We start from the raw sequence: 24,897 nt of genomic DNA on the forward strand, positions 1-24,897 counted from the left end.
TGTTAACCTTGGATAAGCTGACTTTGGTTTTAGAGGAGTACTCTTCTTTGTTCTGATACCATTATAAAAAAATCAAAATACACATCTCATTATCAACAGTGGTTTTATTATGAAGATGTATTTGCTTGTTTAGTACAATTAACATGCTGTGTCCCACACTTTCCCATCTCAACCAGCATGTTGGAGGCAGGGGAGTAGTATTACTTAAGTTCCTTTGTGTTGATTCTTCCAAAAGACAATGCTTTCTGGATTAATTTCATCTTCCTTCCTTCTCTTGTACTGTGATAGTGAAAAAGTACTTTTAAGTACCAGCCAGAAGCTACTACTACTGCAGGTCCAAAAAAACCTCACCCCAAATACTATTCAAACTAGTAGGTGAGAAGCCAGAAACGCTATTGTGTCACTTGATTAGACAAAATCATCTGCAAAAATACATACATACCATTCATAGACTTTCAAAAGCCTTCAGTAATATGTGATGACACTAAGTTTATTGCATTCATCACAAGTTTTTGTTCTGAAACTTTTTTATTTACGTGCAAATAATCTTCCTCATTACATCTTTCACTGTTTCATCTGATGTACAAAATTACCTCAGTAGGTTAGTATGATGTCTATGATTGGTTGCAGAAACATCTAACAACTGGAATACTATGTTGGTGCCTTTTTAAAAGCTAGAAAACCAGTAGTGAGTAATTATGAAAGAAACTATTTTCTATATAAAGTAGCACAGTAGCTTTAGCCAGAGATTCCCAAATGGTGTGTTGTGGACGTGGTTCTGCAAAGATCTGCTCAAGAGCACAGAATTGGGTATTTCAAGCACTGACAGTAAAAGCAGTAGGAATGAAAATTACTTTATATTGTGCAGAGATCAGTATAATGAAAGGTGACTAAATATTACAAATAATTTGTTAATGTCTCATTATTGTGAGCTACTTTTTTCTTATGAAGAATGTCAGAATTCTGAGAAGAGAAATTGGAGAGAACTGTAGAAGCAGGGAATTTATGGTCATTTTGGACATTGAGAATGGACTGGGTTTGCACATAATTGTAATATTTGGGTTTTTTCAGACATATCTTATTTATGTAATGGGAAGAAAGTTTTATCTTGATTTCCCTGAATTTCTTCACATAGAGATGGGGGCAGTGTAACTAAAATTAATGGAAAGAGGAAATACTGTCTGAAAACATGCTGAGTAAGTAGGACACTACAAGACACCACCACCTCCTAGTACACATCTGTGAAATGACTTTTAAGATGAGCAGGACTCTTAAATGTAACTGAAATTATCCTTCATCAATTTCTTCAGTTTTCTTCTTTTCAAGTTCCATTCCAATGCTGAGACAGAGAATGGGGAGAAGGATTTATTGTCAATTGTTTATTATAGCTATTTCACTTCTTTAAAGTCTAAAATGTACATTACACTTCTAGACACATTGTAATTTTAACTCTGCTTGCTTGGTTAAAGTAGTGCACACAGATTATTGATACTAGTTAGGTCTATATTAATAAATAACAGTTTCCTAGAGGGAGTGCTTATAGTGAGTTAAGAAAAAAAGTCAACAAAGTATTCTGTTCTTAGAGATTTTTACATTAGCATAGCATATTAAAGGTTGAGACCCATGAAATCCTGAGTTTAAAATAAACCAAATAAACTGCCTTGCAGGAATGTGATCTTAGTGTGATTACTGAAAAAAAACCAAACAGAAATCAAAACAAGTACACCCCTCTGCCAACATTATAAAAATTCCATAAAGTCTCAAACATGAATATGTAATGACTGTTTAATCTTATATCTAACCAAACAGCTATTGTTCCTCTGTCCAGCTGAATTACTTTGATTCCTACCTTGACTTGCAGATGAATTGACATTCAGAGTTTTACTGAGGTGCTGGAGAATGAAAAAAAACCACAAAACAGTCATTAAAGGATGCTAATTTTAAATTGAGACTTGGTGCTGAAGGTGAAATATAGAAGCTTTATGGTGGTTGCTTTTATCTGGTGATTCCAAGGAGATTTAATATTTCTAAGGAAAGCTTCAGAATATGATAGTGTTAAGCTTTGAGCCATGTCTACACTGTACAGTATAGCACTGAACAGAGATACTTGAGCTAGCCATTGAACTGAAAGTAGCATGTTATAATAAGCTGCTGCATAGCTTAGCTGTGCATTTCAGAGTTCTTAGTCCGAGTTCATTATCGTCCTAATGCAGCTGAGTTGCTTGCTGCCAAGGCATCGATGAGGATAGCGATGCCCAGCGCTGCAAGGTGTACTGTGTACACATTCCTGACTTAGCACTGAGTAAAATACTGAATTCTGTGCTGTGTAGGAATACCTTCAGGCTTGCTGTGCTGAAGATGGATCTCCATCAATGGCTGTTATGCCCACCACTTTCACAGGTTTTTCTGGCTTTGATGAGCATTTAAAGTGCTGCTATATAGGTTCATATTTACAAATAGATACATTAGTAGCAGCTTTACCAAAAATATTTAGTCAATATTTCTTATTGTGTTATAAACACGTGAGATTTTTTCCTGGCCCTTTTGACAAACAAAATAAATTATCAGTGCTTGAAAAATGTTTGTGATGTAGCATGTACTAACTTTTATGGCTAATGACTTAATTTAAAACTTTCAATTACAGACTATGGCACAAAGGATAATAATATTATCCACTATGCACTATTTGTAAATAGACCTCCATTCCAGTGCTAAGTATCTTCTCTAGAAATATTAAGCCAGAAGAGTAATAATTGCCCACTTTCAGACCTGTAATGCCTAGCAAGTAACCTAATTATATCATAACAGTTTAGAATGAAAAACATAGTATTGCTGGTGCGTGTAATTAACAAACTTTTTATATACCACCAAAGAAGTCAGGGTTAGCTAAAGGGGAACAATTTTTTTTATTTTTTTTTTTTTAGCTATCTGTTACTCATTCTTCATTGCAGTATTAGTGTTATCCATAAGATTCATCTGATTACCTCTGACATCCAGTCTGCACTCTATTTCAGCTTCACCACACTCATTAACAGCTTTACAGGTATAACAGCCACCATCAAATGGAGTGGGTTTCCGGATCTCCAAGGTCAACACACCCTGTTTACTGAACATGCGGTATTTGGCATCCCCGGAGAGATCCATTTTGTTTTTGTACCAGAATATCTTTGGCTGAAGAACACAAAAGAAGAATTTTCAAATAGAAGGTAGGAAATGGAAGACTTACAGCTGATCTTACAGCTTTAATTTAGCCTTCAAAGGTTTATGCATTATGAGGGCTATGTATTACACAGCAGTGTTATAATTTTTCAAGGAACCTCTCCTCATTCAGTACAAACTCACGAAACTAATAATTCACATGTTCAGTATTTTCTTTAACTCTCAAATAGCAGGTAGAGAATGTAGATCTGTACCCTACTTTATTGCAATTTTTTTAAAAAAACCTACAAACTGGCTACAAATTCATTCCTTCAGGAGTTATTTAATTGGGCTTATTAAAATGTATTTGAATGCTTCAAGTACCTTAAAGAACGGAAATTAAAATGCACAGTTTGAGAGCAGAAGTGTCATAAAGGTCTGCAGATGTTGGGTGGCCAACTTGTGATGCCAACATTTGGGCTGGGAAAGGATTTTCCAAACCATTTAGCCTATCGTTAGCAACTTCAGAAATTTCAAAATAAAGTTCCTGTTGGCTTCAGCTGAGCAATAAAGTGGTTGGCTCTGTATGAATTTAAGCCATTGTGGTTTTTTTCCTGGTACCTGAAAATCTGCCTTTAATTTTTATAAATGAAATTTTGAAAATGAAAAATCTGATATAAAGCAAACTGCTTTTGTTTATTTCAAGCTCATTAGTACCTACCTATAGTGAAGAAACAGACTTTAAGAAGTAGAAGACCAAGCTCTGCATTCACCTGTTTTACTTTCATAATTAATGTCTTCTGTTTCTTCACCCATTAAAAAAATAGAATTACTGCACTGTTTTATAGAGTGCATTCAGATTTACTGAATCACTTGTGTCTTTGACCTGCATGATATACAATTCAGTGTATCCCAGTTGCCATGCTTAATTTTCTTTAAAGATATCAGCTGTATTTTTTCCTGCCTCAAATTTTTTTGCTTCTTTTTCTATAGTCTCTTTATCTTTCTGGGTAGATGTCTTATTTCAACACTGCTACCAGGGCATGAATATTGGCTGTGCTTGAAGTGGTAACTTTTTCATGTCATACAGATCATATCTGAGGTATGCTTGATAATCTATAGTTATTCAGAATTGGAAAGCTTTATCAACATAAGCTATTCTCCATGGAAAAAGACCTGTTGCAGAGTTCTGCAGTAGGTACAGAAACTTTTCGTTAAGGTTAATTTGGGCAATGCAAGTACAGAAATGTATCTGGAAAAGCTGCTTTAAGAGTATTAGGTGTACTGAAGGATGAGGACTATTTTATCCTTCAGGCTAATGTGGAAGGAAGAGCTAGCATGCTCACATTCAAAAGCCTGTAACTGCTGTATTTCACAGCTGTAAAATACAAAGTTTTTTCCTAGAATCTTCTTAAAACCATGGAAACTGAATGAAGTAGATACAGATGCACAAAAAAGTCAGCTAACCAAAAGGGAATATCATTACTAACACTGTCATTTCGTGATGAATCTAAGCTGAGGCAGCTACTCGAGGATGGATTTTGCCTACAGTTGCCAGTATTTCTTCTACAGTGTTATTTTGTAGCTATTTACTTGGATATGCTTGCTTTTTACATTTGAGTTTTGTCTGGAGCTCCTTCTTCATCCAATGAACTGCAGCAAATGATTGCATTAAGACTATCTTTTTTTTTTTGAGTTAATTTGAACTTTGAGCAATTATCTTACATGTTTTGCTGTGTAGCTATCAGATCCTTCTGCAGGCATGAAGAAGGGAGAGGAGCTGGAAATAAATAGCCAGAAGGGGAAAAGGCTATCACATTTTTTGTGATTGTACTAATTTAAATTTATGACAAGATTATGTCATAACATGGTAAATTCCTTAGCTGCAGACAAAAAGCCTATTTCCCTTTATTGAGAAACCTAAATTTAGCTCCTAGCTGATACAGGTTTTTATTGCTTGTTCCTGATTAACAAAAAATGTACATATTTTTGTACTCTTCAAAGACACTTCGACAAATACATTTAGACTGAGAAAATATTCCTGTGAGTTTAAAAAAAAAAAAAAAAGCCCCAAAACTTCACACATGACAGCAGGTCTTATTCTAGTTAGTTTTGCAAAATAACTCAGATTCTCAAAGTTATGTGGATGTATTGACATAACAGAACTGGTGTTCCTACGTATCATTTAGGTTAACGGAACAGCGTATTACATTAGCTGCTGTTTTTTTGAAAGACTGAAGGGAACAAAATATACATTGGGAGAAGATACTTTGTCAGTGGGTAGATTTTATGTACACATGGTACAATTTCAATGGTGTGATGTTACCATAAGCAATGACTGTCTTCTGTCTCTTTGACTGTATGACTCCACTGGTTCTGTGTACAACCACACAAAACACTGGCACTGTGCATTCTGGTTAAGCATCAGTTATGAGTGAGGTGGGAGATAATTGGGTGACCTTTACTTTTTCTTAATATACTCATGTTATGCTCCAGTCACACTGAACTGGCACAAATTCTAAGGCAGCATCTTGACTTGTTGCAACAGTATCAATGACAGCTGATGTAATCTGTACCTTGGGGATTCCTCTTACAGCACAGCTGAGTGTGGTGTTGTATCCTGCAATCACAGAACGGTTTACTAAAGGGTGAGTGAATTTAGGAGGTTCGGAGAAGTCATGTTCTTTGTAACTAGGTGGCTTATAAGTAGTGCCTGCAATTCAAAGAAACAAAATAGTAAGAACTGTGTTCTCAATTGTTGACTTGTGTACAATGTATTTGTTATTTAATTTGCCTGTATGATTTAGAGAAGCTTCAAAGCTATGGCATTTATGTTATAACAAATCTTTAAATTCACTTTACTCTAAAACACATCTCATGTTTAATGCTTTAGTTAAAGGTCCTGGCAATCATGGGTTTTCAGCTTCTGTTAAAAATATGAAAACCATATGTCTGCGGGGGAAGTCTTCACCACAGACATCTTAAACTTTTAACCCCAGAATATAAATATAACCCCCAGTTGTATTATTTTCTTAATATAGTTTAGAAAGACTGTGTGATTAAGTATTTTTGAACAGATGTTTGTGTTAGTACAGGAGATCTCCCTAGATAAGGGCTCTTGATGCTAGAATACTTTATAAGTGCTAGTTACTAAGTAATGAAAATATCTCTAGTGGTGCATCTAGTAATACTGTATTTTCCATTTACCAGTGTATTACTTCTGGTACTTAGCAGCTTTTGTGATCTTTGTTTTGAAGAATATGTTACCTGTTTTTTGGATATAGGCAGGATTTTTGGTGGTTGCAGCAGTTTCACTCAATCCACACAAATTTTCACTGAAGATTCGAAAAAAATACTCATTTCCCATAATCAGGTCTGACACTACACAGTTTGTGCGACGATAGTGATCAAAAACAGTATACCATTCCTGTAACAAGACTATACTGTTTAGAAAGATGCTATGAGAGGTCAGACATGGTGCTAGTTTTGGTATGGAGAGATCCTTCTTGCTACAAGGAAAAGACAGGTAGACAGGTATTTAACACTAGACTGCGAAATTAATATTATGTTGCTTCCTGGGAAGATCAGCTGATATATTTTCTTACTTTCATTTTCTGCCTGGTGTGATAGATGTATGAATACTTGCATTTTGAAGGGAAAAAAAACCTCTTCACATTTTAGCCCTACTCATATCTGGGGAACTTGATACAGGATGTGTCCTTGGAACATGACTACTTTATGGGGACTTCCATGAGAAAGATGTTTTCCAGTTTGACTGGCATACATACCTCTCCCAGTATATATTCTAGTATGCCCAGCATCTGAGTTCAAGTCTAACTCTTCCTCCCTCCCCTTCGTTTTTTCCCTGCATTTATGAAAAATATAATTTCAAATAAAAAATATAATTCCACTTTCTAAGTAGAGCTATCTGTTGAGTCACCACCAGAGATGGGACAGGCTAGGTCTCTCTTTTTATATTTTCTACTGGGCATTTTATATAGTTCTATACTTAGCCTTTTGGTTCTTCTTAGATTCTGTTCTTCAGTGTTTAACTGCCTCCAGTATGCCATAGGACACCTTGGACACAGAACTGAGAGTCACAAATTCAGCTCTTTTCCTCAAGTCTCTGTGTTCCCAGAGCAGGTAGTAGTTTAAACTCCATACAAAGTCACTAACTCAGTGCAATTTCTTACCATTGTCTTTTTGTCAGCTTTCTGGACTGTGTAGCCCAAGATTTGTGCATTGCCATCATCTTGTGGAGGTGTCCACTCCAGGGCTGCATTAAATCCCCAAACATCTACAAGCTTTATATTCTGAGGAGGACCAGGCTTGTCTGCAGAGGAGACATGAAAAAAACGCGTAGCTTTTGGTTTCAAGATCCAAGAGCTTTGTCATTTCTTCCCATGCAGGGAAAAAATAGAACTTGACAGCAATCTAGAATTGTTCCATAGCAATACACTTCAGTTATGTGAAGTTGAAACTGTAAACAAGAAAGTTGGGAAATTTTCAAATACCCTCTTAATACTCTTCTGAGAGGCCTGAAACCTACTGAGAAATAGACAACACAATAGAATTAGTAACATAGGAACCAGACAAACCCTTAAAATGGAATAAGAAGTTTCTGTTGTTTGGATAGGTGTGATTAGCTCTTTTAGTACAGTTTTATTACTTGCTTTGTTACCCCAGTGCAATTTCTCAGCCATTTAGATACACTGAGAGTAATATAAACAACAAGGCAACTGGGTATATATTCCTCTCAGCTAAGGAAGGCTGGCTATTTGGGAATACACCTGACTTTTTCCTGTTGACTCAGTGCTTGTTAGCTTGCCCACTAGTGACGTTTCTCTGTAATAACTAGAAAAAGAACAAACTCTCGAAGAGGTACAGAAGTCTATGTCCATTTTAAGATACCTGGAAATATATAGAATAATATATATTATAAAATTATAATAATTTTTTTCCTTCTTTTAAGGATCATTCGTATTTATACGGATGTTGTTTAGTCAAATGCTGTAACATTTAAATTAGAATTATTAAATAATATTCCTGTCTGTTTTAACTTGAAGATGCTAATTCCCCTTTTTGATATGTTAGGTTGTTGTTCACAGTTACAGGGCCTGTTGGGGAGGCAATCATTAGGCCTGGGTAGATGGTCTTGTGATTAAATGAAGGATAGTTTGAGATCATTCTAGATAGCTGAATGGAAGCTGCCTTCCTTTTTTGTAGCTGAGCTGGAAAAATGAAGAAAATAGTAGGAAACTGACAGATGTAGGTTTGAGATGAGCAAAGCACAAAGGAATGTAATTATAGATTGCTTGTAATTTAATTCCTTAAAGAAGGATATGCAAAGCAGTAATAAACCAGCATTTAACTATTATTAGGGGAACTGTGCCTTTCTATGTCAAAGCAGAACGTGCTAATTCTCTTTTCACTGGCATACTTTGGAATCAAAGACTGCTTTATAATTAGCTTTAACCCTTTTTGTCCTCCTTCAAATTGCTAAACACTGGAGCCAGCTAGAGCACTGCATGAAACTCAATAAGGAATATGGAATGCATTGCTCTCATTCCATTTATCATCCTCTTCCTTCCTCTCTTACACTGACATTTCAGAGAAAAAGCTGCCATCTTTTGTGTTTCTCAACAGCTACCTGACCTTCTTTCTTTTTCTTCCCTGTTTCTGAGGTAGTGAATGGTAATGTGTTGTCAAATGAACAACATTGCTTATGAAGGTGTGGAAATGTATTTGTTGTTATCTTGAATCACAACTTAAAAGGAAAAAAATCTAGATATATTTCTAGATGTGTATCTTCATTATACAGAAACCAATTAATCTATTCTGATTTGAAGAGAAGAATTATGGATACTACATATGAATACCTGTGTGGGTATGAAAACTGCAACAGTCTCAGTTGGCAAAGCTCTACAAGCCCTGAATAAGTGTATTATCATCTAATAGTAGACAGATGTTGTGATGTTTGGCAATTTGTTAATTATTTTCAAGCGTACCTACTGTTATAACCCTCCACAGTATCTGCCTAGTTTTACAAGTATTTTTCCTGTGTGCTTACCTACAGATATATCTACACAACAGTTGTTTTTATTTTTAAAGGGATGCTTGGGCAATGCTTTGTCAAAAACTGTGGAGATCTTGGTGATGGTGGTTGGTGTAAATCCTATAGGAAGAGATTGATAAATGGAAGAAAAATACAGTCTTAAGTGCAATGAAAGGAAAAAACACCTTTTGGAGAGGCCTCACTGGACAAATTTTTGAAGCCTGTGCCTTATTTCTCCTAGTTACCTACAAGCAATTATCTGGGAACCTCCCTTCAAAACTAAAAGCAATGGGATGGCATGTCATTTGTTAATTTGGTAATCTACTGGAAGAGTTAGACTTCAGGAATGTGTGTGTATATATTTTTTGTTTAAATCATTCTTGTGTATGTGTTTATGTACATAGATACAGATTTGATTTGGGAGGGGGAACAATTTTGGAGTTAAGAACAGAAAAACACTTTAAGCCTTAACCTGCTATTAGATTAATGTGATAACAACTCAATGATGTATTAAATAATCCCTTTATAAATTTTTAATAAATTATTACATCTGCCCATGGTGGTATAGATAAAGAAAAAGAGTGTACTGAAAGCCTCAATACTTGTAAGGCTTTGTAAAGGACAATCTTAACAAAAGGTAGAGATGGATAAATTTGCTAAATGGATTTTTCTATTCTTGATCTTTGTTGTTTGATGGGATAATGCAATCTGCAGGAATGTCTACTCAAAATTCCTTTGCAGAATTGTAGAATATTCTTTTCTCAGTACTAACTAGTACATCTCTAGCTGGTGAACAGAGGATGGGAAAAGTTAATCCTAGTGATGCATCTGTAGCAAATTATTTTCCTCTGTAGGACACTGTGTCAGAATGGGGATTTATATCCTGGGGAAATATTCTTCTACCCTGAACACCAGCTCATCTGAGGATTTTTGTACGTTACTGGATTTTATAGAATGGGAAGAAGAGATAAAGTGTGAATTATCTTTCAAAAAGAAATTATTATTACATTTTCAAATAATAAATAATGAGAACAATAAATCCAGTTAAAAATAATAAAAATATAGAACTGAGGTTTGCTTTGGTCAACGGAAGGCATAATGGAAAGCATCATTTATTGATTCATGTAGAGGGGGGAAAAAAGTTGAGGGAACTATATTTTTTCAGAGATTGGAGATACTTTCATTATCTAAGACCTTTCTGTAAGTATTTGAAATATACTCTATTCCCATAGTAAAAGTCCATATTTTTTAGATCTCTAGAGTAAACTACAGCAATTATTCTGGCAATAAGGGCAGGTGATGGCAGTAATAGAAGTGTTTTTTCCTGTTTGGAACTGATATGTGACTCATCATAGTGGCAGAGCTTTTGGTTACCTGCATTCTTGCCTTACTCCAAAAAAGATAATGGCTGAAGCTCCAAGCATTACTCTTTCATCAAGTAGACTTTTGCCAAGGGAAATTAGCTGATGAACAGACACCTCAAAAGATCACTGATTAATTTATTATATCTCTGAAAGCTGGGTTGGCTATTCAGCATGCCATTCTACAGCACCTAAAGCATTACTAGTAGTATAGGAAGAGTGCCTGAATCATCCATATTTCTCTCCTGCCAAGAGAATATAAAAACTGGAGAGCAAAAGTGCTGTTGAGAGAACTGAAAAGAGGTAGTTCTGATGAAAGAGTGACAGTATCAAGAACCAGAGTAGATGCCTTGGTTGCAGAAGTATCGGCATATGTTACAAGCCCTTTCTGGGCCAGGAATTAAAGGAAATGTATTTATTCTTTTTCAGTTGAGCAAGCTGCCCAAGAAGTAAAAAGTTTAATGCCTGTCCTCCAACTCTGACTTGTATTAATCTGTGTAATAAGATTAGTTGCTTTTTTTTCATTTTTTTATATGACATAACTCTTTGACAATGGTACGTGTATGTGGTTTTATGCCTTTCTACAGTACCAAACAATGGGTGGAAGATACTTGGTACTGTGCTGTAAGAGCAATGTGCTAGAATCTAGAGTCACTAACCAGTTTTAGAAAGGTATTTTGGTGTGTAGGGTGCACTACTCTCCGTTATCCGAGTCCCTTGGGTTTACTTTGTTTTAGCGGCCATTTACTTATTTTGCTGTTGCAGAGCTGCAGCTGTCCTCTTGCGTGGAAGCAACTTGTGGTATTAAGATGTATTTGCTCCAATTTGTTATGCCTGTCTTGTTTGCTGTTGGCACCACTGCATACCCATTCTGCCGACATTATTTTATAAAACTTTAAGCAGAATACAGTCAGCATTATATCTTCAATTCCAAAGCATAAGGAGTTATGTTTAAATACTCTTTTTGTGTCAAAATACATATTCTGAAAATGTATTGATACTTTGGAGGAAATTTGGGATGAGAGTAAATAAAAATAATTATCAAGAATGTTACATAGAGCTGTAATGAGGAAAAACACAGAAAAACTCTGGCTAAATATTAGTGAAATCTGAGTAGGCAAGATCTCGGAATATATCTCATAAAATCCCAAGAGAAGTTACTGAAACCAGGACACTGGCAGTGCATTTCTTTAAAATGACACTAGACAAGAGACTAGAAGTTGTATAATAGAGAATAAGCCTCCACGAAGCCTCAAGCTAACTAGACACTCTTAATAGAGTAAGGCATTAAACATGAATTTTCCAACTTCACAGGACTGTGTCATGTCATTTCTAATTCTCGCAACAGTAGAGGTATATTAGTGCAATGATTTTTACCTTCAACGTCCTCATCTGTTGAAGAAACGCGGTAAGAGTATATCCATTCTAGGATTTGTATTTCATTCCTTGAGGACAACATGGCTACTCCCAAGAACACCAGAACTATCAAATTCTTTCTATCACTCTCAAAGTGGTAGAAAGAAGAGTGATAAAGAGGATCGAAGATATGGAATGGCATCTTTTTAAAAATAGACAAAGAATCTAAAACTTGAGAAAGTTAAATGAGAGTGTGACTAGAGGCTACAAAATCATCAGTAGCATGGAAAAGGTGAATAAATGATTATTCATGTTTTTTCTGACACAAAACTGTATGGATATCAAATGAGATTATCAGGAGAGAGACGCAAAACAAAACAAACACGTAGTTGTACATGCACTTAAACTGAAATTCCTTACTAAAGGATATTTCAATTCTGAAACTAGACGTGGATTAAAAAACTGACTGGATAAAATCATGCGAGAAAAAAAATCCCTCAAGAGCTATGGGACACACAGATAATCCCTCTCCCCCCAAAAGTCTCTAGGACACAGATCATTTCAAGCTGGGAAAATATACTAGGAAAATAAAGTGACATGCTAGCCCTGCTCTGAGCTTTGTCCTAGTCATCTGCTATCAACCATTGTCACAGAAGGGATTCTGAGGTAGTTGGATCTTTGGATTGCCTCAGTATGGCCACTATTTTGTTTTGTATGATATGCTTAATTGTGATGTTGTTAGGCTCTTACCTATGATCTGCATTGTTATTGTAACTTTATCAGTCATGTTTTCTATCTGAAGAGTGACTTCATATGCTCCTGAGTGATGAAGTTCTGCCCTTCTGATGAAAAGGATTGTGTCCGTGTTGCTGTTCCGAATTCCCACATCTTTGGAGTCTAGAGTTCGACCATCTTTCATCCAAATTATTTTGGGTCTTGGTTTACCCTGAAGAGAAAAAAAGGAATTTTTTAGGCTATAATAGATTTCAATTTTTCTTTTTTTTTTTTTTTTTTTAAGTGATCTGTAAGTGTAGAAAGCCTGATATAATATGCAGAGTTGAGATAGTAAACTCTCTAAATACTTTCCAGTTTCTTTTTCTTGCAGACAAATATTTGGTCCCATCTGTGTGGTTTAGTGGCGCCATGCCCTGATGATGCCGCTTAGCTATAGTTAGAGAAAAGACTGAAATTATATTGAGAACAAATCCAGAAAAAATATACTTGTGCTGATCTGTTACTCTTTCCCAGGCATCTGTGAAGCCAACAGTTGATCTGGCTCACTCTATTATTAAGTAACAGAAGTCTTTAATATCTGAGCAGTTTATCAGCTTCCCCCCCTCCCCCCCTTCTCCTCCCTTTCTTAAAACATTTGATTCTCTATCCCCAGGTATTTTTAAGATCTTTTGAAAAATTACTATAATCTTGAAGTCTTGGGATGTGAAACTTGCTGTACAATTTTTTATGCATTGCAAAAATTCTTTTGGTGACTGTCAACCTAAGCAGTCAGTGTTGCTACACCCATGGAGGATGACGTTGGGGAATCAGTAAGATATCTGTGGTTTACATCACTGTCACTCAGTCAGTTCCAGGAAAACTGGTAGATAATATTTAGTTCTTCAAAAGTGGTTTGAGTACTACTTCCACAGTACAGCTCCAAACCAAGAATCCCAAGAAAACAGAAAAGGGCCTTATCATATTTATTAACTGTATTTATACTCAATCTAGCAGAAAATAACTCAGTGATTTTTTTTAATTTTCTGCCAGATTAATGTGGTAAAACCAGGAGTAACTCAGATGGGTGGGGAGGGAAAGTGAGACCATGCAAGCCAGCAGTCAGATTTGCTTAGGCTGCCACCTCAGGCCTGTAGCTCTGAAATAATAGATACAAGATTATTTTGTTCAGTTCTAGTGTACCTTCACCCTGGTCTCATTTCATAGAACCCTTACAAAAACCTGTTAGAGGAAGACATGGCTTCCCTTCTTCAGCTGGATGGTATAGAAATTCTTGAACAAGTTAAAGGATATGGTGGTTGCATATTTACTTATTTTTTCCTATATCTATGTCTGATCGTTGGTGAACTTGACTTAACAAGAATTGACTCTATTTTACTTTCCACATACGTGTATATTTTAAAATTTTATGAGGATCCTGATTGAAAATTTTGGCTAGGGGAATGCTTTCAAAGTAAAAACAATCTACTTAAAATGGTATAATTATATGGAAATTTAATTTAAATTTCTAATTTATCAAGACAAATACTCGGCTAGATTTTCAGACTGATTACAAGATTCAATAGTTCTTGATGTATTTAGTAATGAGGTGAATTGAGGATCTGGCACTAAATGTCTTGGCAAAAACAGGCATGAGAAACCATAGCTTTATCTTTATCATAAGAAATATCTTGACTATAAATTGGGCTTTGCTACTGCTGATGTTTGAGTGTGGTTGATCAGATATGTTAACTCACAGCACCTCCTTTTCTGAGGTGCTATGAGTGCCAGTGAAAGATTGCAAGTGTTGATTTTCATATACTCTTTTATTTATAGACTGTGAAAAGCATAAACAGATAGAAAGCATGTTCCTAATACATATCTCAGAGGATTGGATTTCTGCAATGTGTAATAGGTAATCTGAGAGAGAGAGAACAGTAAGTGACAGAGCGGCTAAATAGTGCACTAGAGAGAAACTTCAGGGAGTTTACTGCCAGGGAAGAATGAATTTAAATACCTTTGCATGTTTATATTTGCACATATATGATGGGCAAGAAGATTACTCAGCAATACTGTGAATTTTATGCACTTATAGCACATCATATCCCTTCAATCACATGCCTATATAGTTAATTTCAAAACAAGAATATGTTGATTCCTTTCCTTTCAGCAGAATGTCCCACCTGCTTTACACACTCAACAGAAAAAGGGTTAGTAATAACATTGTACTTGGTTTTTTTCTGTACATTTTAATCTAAAGATTTGAATAGATTTGCAAATAGCGTTTAGCCTGGGATACCTTGACAAGGTATTTAATAGAATTTCAGTGTTAAATGACACAGTAGTGACCACAGAGGGTTGCACAGAAACTGTAAATAGCAGAAGACACTGACTTACACTTTAGTTAGATGATACTCTGCCTGCTTGTATTCCCTAGCTCAGGGTTCACAGTAATTCCAGTATTTATGTATTTTCTCCTATATCCTTTTTGTAATTTGAAGATTGCAATCATATCTACTTAGAGTAGATAAGGTTAATTTCTTCAATAGAAATGGTCAGTGATTTAAGCTTTTTCAAAATGTAAAGCGAAATGTTCTCTTTGCTTTGCTTTTTTTGAAAGATCCTCAGTTTTGCATATTCTAAATAGTTTTGCAGTGTTAAGAATTGTAGCTATAGCTGCAGTTCAATGCTATTACAAATTAAATGCATGCAAAAAATACCTATTGAATGAAAATGCTCTGGTTTTGTTCTCGGGCTAAAATTTGGTGTTGATGGATAGATTTTAGCATTTTTTGTTAGCCTTACCTTTTAGGAGACAAGAGTTTATACCAACACATGCTTTGTCTGTCAGTCAGCTACTCAAATTACTTCTGAATCAGTTGGTTCATTTCAGCTAAATTTGACAATGCACTAGAAATCTCTAAGATTAGCTTAGTACAGTTTTGTGAAAACTGATGACAGTGAAATACTGAAACCTCAGTTAGTGTCCCCACTGAGGAAAAATCAGGGAAGACTTGGTCTTTATCCGTTTTGTTGGGCAACAGCTGAGTGATCAGGCAGGGTAAATGAAGCTCTGGATTAGCTGCTACACATACTTTCTCTGGCCTAGGGAACTGAGGACATATCAACTAGGACTACCGAGGGGACTAGGGCAAAGAACTGGCAAATCTCTGGGAATATTGCCATGAGGCTGCTCTAAGCAGAAGAGGTGGGTTGTTATGCTGGGAAGATGGTGATATAGGATACATAAGACACAAATCTAAAAAATGCCAAACTTTATCTGTTCTTCTGCTTATGGGACAGCTTGCCAATTTTGTGCAAATTTTCTTCAACTCAGGCATCAAAGCAGCAAAAATATCTGTTTATTTAATTTGATTTTTTTAAGACTTACATAACTCAGAAATATCAGATGTAAAATCTTGAATTTTGCATGTGGGTAGACCTCAGTGAAGGGGCCATTTTAGCAATTTTGGAGATAAGAAACGTGAAAGAAAAAAAAAAAGCATGTGATTATGTCAAAGTAGTGCGAGCATGCAATTCAAGGCAGTTACTGCATGTATTGGTTTGCAACTGTTTACTGATTAGATATATCTTTGTGAAAAAGCAACTTTTCCTGTAACCCAGTAACCGCAGGGCAAAAGACATATATATTTTATTTTACTTAGATTTTGCTCTTATATAGATTTTTTTTTTCCTGCTGTTACTGCCCAAATAAAAGAATATCGGTAATGTGTGCATATGTGTTCCCCTGCTGAAAAAATGCTTTGCATATCTGCAGCATCTTTTACATGAGAATTTCAAAACTCTTCACTAATAACAGTGATTACATTTTCGTAAATGTCAACCCTGGACAGCAGAATAATTTTAGTTTCTTCAAATTATAAATGAGGACTAGATTAAATGATATATCTATTATTACTGAGGCTATCTCTGTCAGAGCCAGAATCTGCAATTTACAATTTCTTTTCCTATGTCTCACTCAGAAAACCTTTTCCTTTCACACACTAATTCTTGCACTGTATTGATATTATAGTCTTGCGTCTGAAAAAAATGTATGTGGTGTTTTATGAATAGTCATTATAGTTGCTTATACTGTTGTAGAAAATGCAAAGACAGGGTAACTGGTGAGGTCAGTCTGTGTGTATATTTTAGCCATTTTGCACATGCCATAGCAGCATATGTAGTTACATGCATGCACTCTTGATAATCCTTGGCATGCTGTGTTTTTTACACCTTGAGCTCATGTACAGTAATACCCAAGCTATTCTTTGTGAACACACAGGTTCTATATAGGGCCAATTGTGATACTCTGTTTAAGTACAAACTCTAATTTTTGTAGTCAGCCTTTCAGAAATGAACATACACACTTTTGACAAAGAATTTGCCCGGTAACATCATGTACCTTGGCTCCAGAAGAGTAGTTAGTTGAATTCTTATGCTTTTGTGTACTTGTCTCTTTAAGATGCATCCTATGGTCAATAAGCAAGAACGGGCTTGCACTTACTTACAGCACGCACTTTTTCTTCTTCCCCAAAAGGAGGGATTATGGAAGAAACTGTGACTGTAAAATAATTGTGACTGAAAGAAAAGTAATATTTTTTTCCCTTTCTTTAACGTTTGAGAGGGTTTTTTAAGTCATCAGCCATACTTTATGTAATACTGCTTAAGCAGTGAAGCAAAGGGAACTTGCATAAAGGAAAGTACTTTAGGTAAGTAATGATAAATAACCATGACAAAATAGAAACCAATACATACCTGAAAAGGGATAACAATATTGATTGTCTCACCCACTTTCTTCACCAGAGTCTGTCTGAGATGGCGTGGCAACCAGATTTTGGGACGCTCTGCATTTAAGCATTAGTACATTAAATACACAGCTTTTGATGGTTTGAAACATTACTCATAGCACAAATAAGACAAAACACCAAAGAGGAGAGGCTTGGACACTTGTAAGTATAAGAAAATTGTGCAAACACTGTTCATTCAGTTAGGGAGTAGTTAATTCTCTAAGTACTTTCAAATTTATTTGACCATTGGATACAAATTTAGTAGAAAATCTCAGTTATATATTTACAACTGAGCAGGTTTCAATGACAGCAGGATTTGTGAAACTTGCGTCTGAAATGGCAGATTTGGGTGACTTTGGATGTGAGCCTTCTATGTGGACTTTGTTTCTTTGGAGAACTTTATCAGTTCAATAGAAAGAATGGGACAAAGGGTGTATCAGAGTAAAAGAGTGATTATAGACTATGATTAATCTATTGCTATATTGATACTGCGGCTCGTTGTAAATTGCCATTTGGAGATATTTATGGATTTACTCAGAAAGTAGAGCAATCATTGGATTTCCTTCCACCTTTCTACAGTCATTCAGTTATAGTTCCTTCTTTGAGGTGGAAGGAGTGGAGTCTCATTGTAGCGGCTTACTTACTGCTAACAAAAAGAGGACCTTAGTGCATGTTTTTTCATCTAGTTCCTGCTTTCCTCTACCTCACTGGAAAGTTTTCTATGTTTTCCATGTGTTCCTTATTCTTTTCCTAGCCATTTACAGAAAGAATTTCTTAACATACAGTTGGAGTATCTGTCTTAATGTCCATTTGGTTTTGAGATGCATTACAACTTAGATTCATTTACACTGAGTCATTTTACTGTCAGTGAGACTCTGGCAGACACTTCGTATGAGTCAAGGTTGAGGAATCCACTATTAGCAGCTCTTGATATCTTTTGGACTCCAGTCAAATGAATTATAATCTCCTGCTGTTGGGTGATACACAGGGTGTTAATTAATAACCTAGGACAATCAGGTACAGATAACTGCTTTTATTTAAATAGATGTTTTGCTGTAGCCTATGCAGCTGTTATTTTGCAGTAATATAACAGCTTTTCCAGCAGAGTGCTAAATGTTAAAAAAAGTGTCTCTTAAATGCTGACAGTGCCATTTCAAGAGGTGAAATGTCCATATTTTGAAAGTAAGAAGTAGGATTTTGTTTTAAGAGCTATGTTTCAGAAATATTGTACAGTATAGTAATGTTCTCAGAATCAGAAGATACTGGGTGCCTAGTCAAAGTGGAAGAGCTGTTTGGGTGGTATTCTCAGAAGGCGGCACATGCTTGTCAGTCCCAGAGGTTTTCTTCATGTGTACATGATTAGAATTTTGACCAGAGGAAATAGGTTAATAAGATTTATTCAGTATAGATACTCACGCAGGATTTCTTGAACAGTAACAGGCTCTTTGATTATTGCTGCTCCACTCTCACCAGCCAAGTTTATAGCCTTTATACGGAATTGAAGTTTGTCCCCTGTGACCAGGTCTTTAATCAGTGCAGATGTGCGCTCAGTTAGACCAGGAAGAGCTGGAATCCATTCTGTAGCTGCAAGTACAGGATTTGCATATTGTAATAATATATTATTTTTCCAAACTGATGCCTTGTCTACAATTGAAAGTAAATTTGTGTTAGGGTAAAATGAATTTAACATGCAATACTAGACTTAAAAGGGAATAAACTAAGATGGAAAAAGACCTCTGGATCTAGAAGATGTGTTTATACATGGAGTTAAGGAATATATACATTTTGTAACTCAAAATAGCTAAGGGTAAGGGAATCATCATTGGGTAGTTCCTTTGGCATTCTGTTTTATAGAGTTTAGAGCTGTGGGGCTTCTCTAATTTATTTTCATTAGCAAGAGGGTAGGGGGAGATAATTTTGGAAGTAATTTTAGCAAGAAAGTGAAGCCTTTCTCAAATAAGTATATGTTCTGTGGGTGTCCAAATGGTTTGGTGGGAGCCATATATGCTGAAAATAATAACAAACCACATAACTGTTGGAATTTATTATTAATTTCTCAATTGACACTGTAGAATAGAATTCTTGGGGCTTCCTTAGTTATTCTAATAACACAGGAGTATGACTGATAAAATCATTGTTCTATGGTGATGACATAGGGATTCTGGTAATTCCATGATGATATTTCATTAAAGACTATAATATATTTCTGAATAGATTATACCCTGTAAAAACCCTAGTTTAGGTTATATGGCAATTGAGTTTAGTGTCAGTGAAAATTTCATGATTTAAGTGATTATAAATTTATCTGATTTTTATGACATAAATGTTGTGGTTTAGCATTGCAGTAAATTGAGTGTTGTAGATATGGTACAGTTATACTTTTTGTTATCAGACCACAAGTATTAGATGTGATAAGGTATCAGCTACTTGAAGGTTTGACTGATGTTGTTACAGTCATGTTATTATATTGGTTTTAAGGAATACACAATTTGTGAATGCTGCAAAACTATAGTAGTGACTATAGAACAGCACTGGTATTTTTGTAGTACTTTTCTGTATTAAAGTTTATGATGATTGTGAAGATGATGTTATGGTTGATGTGACTCATGGTTTTACAGTCATATCGTGGTAAGTCTAGTGATGGTTGGCATGGATGTTAGTCATAGATTAGAGTTCAAATTTAATGATACTGGATACGGTTAATTTATTGGGCTATTGCAGTGAAGCTACTGCAATTGTAGTATTTTAATAATGTTCAGTTGCTGCTGCCTAGTACTTGGGCTTACTTACATCCATCTTTGCAGTATTCCACAATATAACCATCTAATCCCCCAGCTCCAATCCGCTCAGGGGGTCTCCACTTCAAAGCAACAGTGCTGTCAGAAACATCTTCCACTGTAAAGTGGGTTGGTTCACTTGGAGGAGCTACAAGGAAATACATAGAAGTAAATTCTGAGAAATAGCAATGTAACTGTGAGAATTCAAAGGCTACAAAAGGAGTGATTAGCAGCTGAATTATATACCACTATCTGTTTTAATAAAATAAATTTAGCTGAAGCTCGGGTTTAAAATGTAACAGCTAATACTTCATTTAATAGAAGTGCAACATAAGATTCCTATAATAGCGAGGGGAACAAGAAGTTAAGACAGTAGTTCCTATTCACATGTGCTCCCTCATAAGTAAAAGCCAATGAAAAAAGAAGAGTTGTAGAAGGGAGTCAAATTGTCAGCAGAAGTCTGCAGAAAAGTTTAGAAATAAAAATGCATACAATTTGTATGCTGTATTTACACCCTGACTGTAATTAGACAAAATTCACATAGTCAGAGGACCAAATTCATTAGTGGCTAAATTTGACTTCACTCATTTTCTTCTAACAGTGGAGAAAATGACCAAAAGCTATGACTACATGTTTACAGAAACACTAGTACTGATTTGTACATTTATAATAGAGACATGCCTAAGAAAAATATTTTGGGGCTCACAAAAATATTTCAGTTAGATAGAGCTATTTCATATCTTTTCCGAACAGGAGTGTCATGGCTCTTTTTAAATCCATAGTTCAGAAGGACCACTAGCTAAATTCAGTCATCTTAAGCATGACTGTTGTCTACTAATTAAAAAACAATCAGGAAGAGCCCTTACTGGAGAATCCCAAATACACACAAATTCTACTGTGAACTCATTGATTCCTAAAAGCAAACAGAAAGATAAATTTTTCAAAATAACATTTAGAGTGCTGGAACATAAAATTTAGTATACGTGGCATAAAAGCAATCATGTTAAAGAAATGTATGTTTGGCGTACTCTGTGGATATGTATTATAAACTGAACATCTTTTGAATATACATAACAGATTTCACATATTAGAAATATTTCATATATAAACTAAGTTAAACAGATGTATAAATTGTGCAACTGATTGAAATTGATCTTAGTTCGCAAAGTTATTGTAAAAAAAAAAATTACAAAAATATCACCCAGTTTCCTTTATGTAGCTGTGTCAAAATTTTTCATATTCAAATGGCAGCAAAGACTGTGAACAGCACACAGGAGGCAAAGGCAGTTCGGAGCGTACACAACCACACAGCACACGATCAAAACCCCAAACCTCTTCTCTGAAGCAGTAAGTGTGAACTTTATCCTTAATCAAGTAAAACTCTGCCTATCCCATGAAAACTTTGGACCTTTTTTATCAGTAGCTCTGCTTGATGGTTTCCATTTGCCCTCTTTTGTTGCAGACCAGCCGTTGTGTGTTTGAAATCCAGAATTAGGAGACCCTTCTTGCAGTTCATCCTTTCCTTCTGACCCCTTCACTGCATCATCTGCTTTTACATTATCTCCTTCAGCAGGCTGTCCCCCTTCGCTGATATTTGTAGATCTAGCAACTCTAGTCATTTTAATCTTCAGCTATTTGTATTTTTGTGGGTTGTCTTTCTAAAGCTCTTAGCAGGCAGTTTTCCTGAGGACTCCTTTAGTTTACTCCTTGCTCAGGGACTGCAGGAGACACTGCACTGCTGTGTTGGGAAGGATTATTTATAGAAAATCATTCCTCAAATATTTTCTTAATCAGCTATCCTTTTAGCTGTGGGAGAGGGTCAGGATTAAGGGAGTACTGGGTGGGATACTGTGATATTTGCACCCATAAAGGAATGGGAGAAGCTGAGAGGGACAGGGAAATTTCTGTCAATTAGTTCTCCTCCTTTCCAGATCCAGCTTGACTCTCACACTTCTAATTATAACAACTAAAAATTCATCAGCAATTTCATGAAACTGGAACCTCTGTGCTTCTCAGAAAGGGGAATGAGATAGAGAAGAGGAAGATAACAAATGAAAAGGTTGATTAAATATAGAATATAGACATAATCGATAGCCTTTTTCTTAACACGTTCTTTTTCGGTATATGGGCAGTTGAAGAGAAGAGGTGAAAATTGTCCTGTCTTGGTTTTGTCCTAGAAGTAATATAATAGGTAGAACTCACCAATTGGCATGAAGGGTTGCGAGGCAGGGCTTGGCCGGGACATGCCAATAGAATTCACAGCATAAATCCGCATCTCATAAACTACTCCTTCAATCATTCGTTTGGCTTCATAGGTTAGCTCTTTTAAAAGGTCAAAGTTCAGTCTCATCCATCGATAGCTCTTCTTCTTCTTTCTCTCTAAAATATAGCCTGGAAAGAATAGCTCTTATTGATGTGAAAGAACTGCAAATTCTTCTCTCACATGTAGGAAAAAAGAAAGTAACTTTTTTTTTCTCCCAGTGCATAAAAAAGCCAAATGTGATTCAGAATTATTGCATATAACTGAATTGTGTGAAGCTTTGATATTTTCCTCCAGTTTCCTCTTGTATTACTTTCCTTTTTCTGACATTCTTACCTGAACAATTATACTTTTCAGAGTAGAAGTTATTTAGAATTGTCTATGTCTGGTATTAGGCTTTAAGCACATTTTGCATGCTATACACTACTATTAAGGTATTTAGATGTATGCAAAATAGAGATACTAGCAGGGCTGGTTTAAATGGTCTTTCTTTCTGGTGAGAATGTGGTCATTCACTCCTAATGGCAGAGAAATGCATGAGACACAGCAGTTCAACAGAAAGCCCTTTCGGTGAAGGAGAAATTGCCTTGAAATGTGTAAGATGAGACAGTTAAAAAATCATTTTCTTTCTTATATTCTGCTGCAATTTACTAATCTTGACTAACAACATAAATCCCAATACAAAAATTAGTTGGAAGAACAGTTTGACACTCCCCCCCCCCCCCCCTTTTTTTTTTCTCTATGATTTATTAAAGAACTGATGTTAGATCTCTGTGTCCATTGCTAAGTGATGGAATTGCAGGGTGCTTCCCAGACAGTGCAGATCCCAGCTCTGCTTCAGCCCTATAGTGGAGTGAGTCCTGGCCACGCACCATTTTTCTTGCTCTGATTCCCTTGGGAAGAAAAGTGAACCTGTGTGATTACAGAGAACCAAGAGACCTGCATGCACTGCAGAATAAATCTATGGTATAGCATAGATGTAGTCTGTATCCCCAGAATCCAGGTCTTTAGTACATCTCCTTCACCTACTCAACATCCACAGCCTTTCCCACACTACTGTGCTGTTTTTCAGAATGCCTAAATCAGGCTGGGTTGTCAGTTTAAAAGATAAACTCATTTCCCAAAACTGGGAATAGAATCTGTGTTTCTTGATCCTTAATATGGAGGATGCTGCTTCTCTGTGTTGCAGGTGGTATGCCTGAATGTGATGCATGTAGACTTCTTTAAAATAGGTTTTGTTTTGAAAGCTATTAATCTTTTAACTATGGAGTGAATAATCACAAAACACGCTGAATAGTAATTTACACATGCCATGTATTATATGTCTATTTCTACCCATAGTCTACAGAGAATACATCCGTAATAGTGGTCAGCTACAATACTATGTCTATAGCAAACACATTGTAAAGACTTAGGAATTGAGCTGTGTAGGTCAATGATTCAGTCCCTGCTGCTCACAAAGGTCACAGCTATCAAACTTGCAGATGTCCCTTTGGTATACCTGGGAAGTATGATTCACACTTAGCGTCTAAAGGGAGATGGAGAATGACAGGCATGTTTGCTGATGTGCTATAGGCACACAAATCCTGCATCAGGAGCCTTTCCTGTCTATATTGAATTGCATGGGAGTCTGCAGAATGTTTTGGGAAATTAGTGGTGGAAGTACCATTGAGCTGACAGGTTGTATCATCACTTCTAATGTATAAAGTTACTCGTGGCATGTTTTTTTCCAGTAACTTTTAAACAGAGTTAAATGCTGTAAGCAAAGAACCTATGGTTCCTTTTACCCGTTCCTGCTTTGTTCTCTCTTCACCAGGGTCTGTGAGACTGAAAGAAATTTCAGCAACTCAGTTTCTGTTTTTCTGCCAATTTAGATATGCATAGTTTCCTGTCAGAACTGAGACACTTCTTCACTGTGGCATACCAGAATTGCCATTAAAAAAAAAAAAAAAGTAAAAAGGAGGTAAAAAGACAATACGGGTACTGTTAGTGACATTTGGTAAAACAGATTATTTCCCCAAATGCACAGAATGTATGACAGATAAAGATACTGCTTTAGTAATATAAAAAGTACATGAGACCTCATGAAAGATTTGCGTAACAGTAAAGATGGGGTGTGAACTTCTTTTCTATATCTGTTGGATATAGCTAATAAAGACTGTAGTAGACTGCCTACAATGCCATCTGTAACAATATGAAGACAGATAGGGATGCATATGTCTTTTCCCCCTGCCTTTTTAACTTGCTCCTAAAGCTTTGTTTGAATGGATAGTGCTGGATCTCGGCCTTCTCCTCCCCCCACCCAGGTGTTTTATTCTAGCTCTATTAGTAGTACAGTCCTGTGCTAACTGAATAAACCTCCTCAGGTAGTGCAAAGGGTTGTTAGCGGAATGTTAATAAAATTATTCCTTTGACAGTGAAAAAAAACCAAGGAACTTTCCAAAACACGTGT

The 24,897-nt window shown here is 35.9% G+C and overlaps 1 protein-coding gene across 1 annotated transcript in view; it reads right to left on the reverse strand.

The window, feature by feature from the left end:
- The window catches only part of MYBPC3 (myosin binding protein C3), a 61,971-nt gene continuing 37,074 nt past the window's right edge, over window positions 1-24,897 (reverse strand). Inside the window, exons 25-35 of the mRNA XM_049825821.1 lie at window positions 22,388-22,576; window positions 20,199-20,333; window positions 18,825-18,992; window positions 17,377-17,465; window positions 12,661-12,856; window positions 7,332-7,471; window positions 6,406-6,565; window positions 5,715-5,851; window positions 2,985-3,171; window positions 1,850-1,892; window positions 1-1,339 (exon numbers count right to left, since the gene is read on the reverse strand). Of these exons, the coding sequence (XP_049681778.1) occupies window positions 1,882-1,892; window positions 2,985-3,171; window positions 5,715-5,851; window positions 6,406-6,565; window positions 7,332-7,471; window positions 12,661-12,856; window positions 17,377-17,465; window positions 18,825-18,992; window positions 20,199-20,333; window positions 22,388-22,576 (1,412 nt within the window). The 3' untranslated portion in view covers window positions 1-1,339; window positions 1,850-1,881. The remainder of the gene's footprint in view (window positions 1,340-1,849; window positions 1,893-2,984; window positions 3,172-5,714; window positions 5,852-6,405; window positions 6,566-7,331; window positions 7,472-12,660; window positions 12,857-17,376; window positions 17,466-18,824; window positions 18,993-20,198; window positions 20,334-22,387; window positions 22,577-24,897) is intronic.

Source organism: Accipiter gentilis, chromosome 22 (assembly GCF_929443795.1).
Source record: "Accipiter gentilis chromosome 22, bAccGen1.1, whole genome shotgun sequence".
NCBI classification, from domain to species: Eukaryota; Metazoa; Chordata; class Aves; order Accipitriformes; family Accipitridae; genus Astur; species Astur gentilis.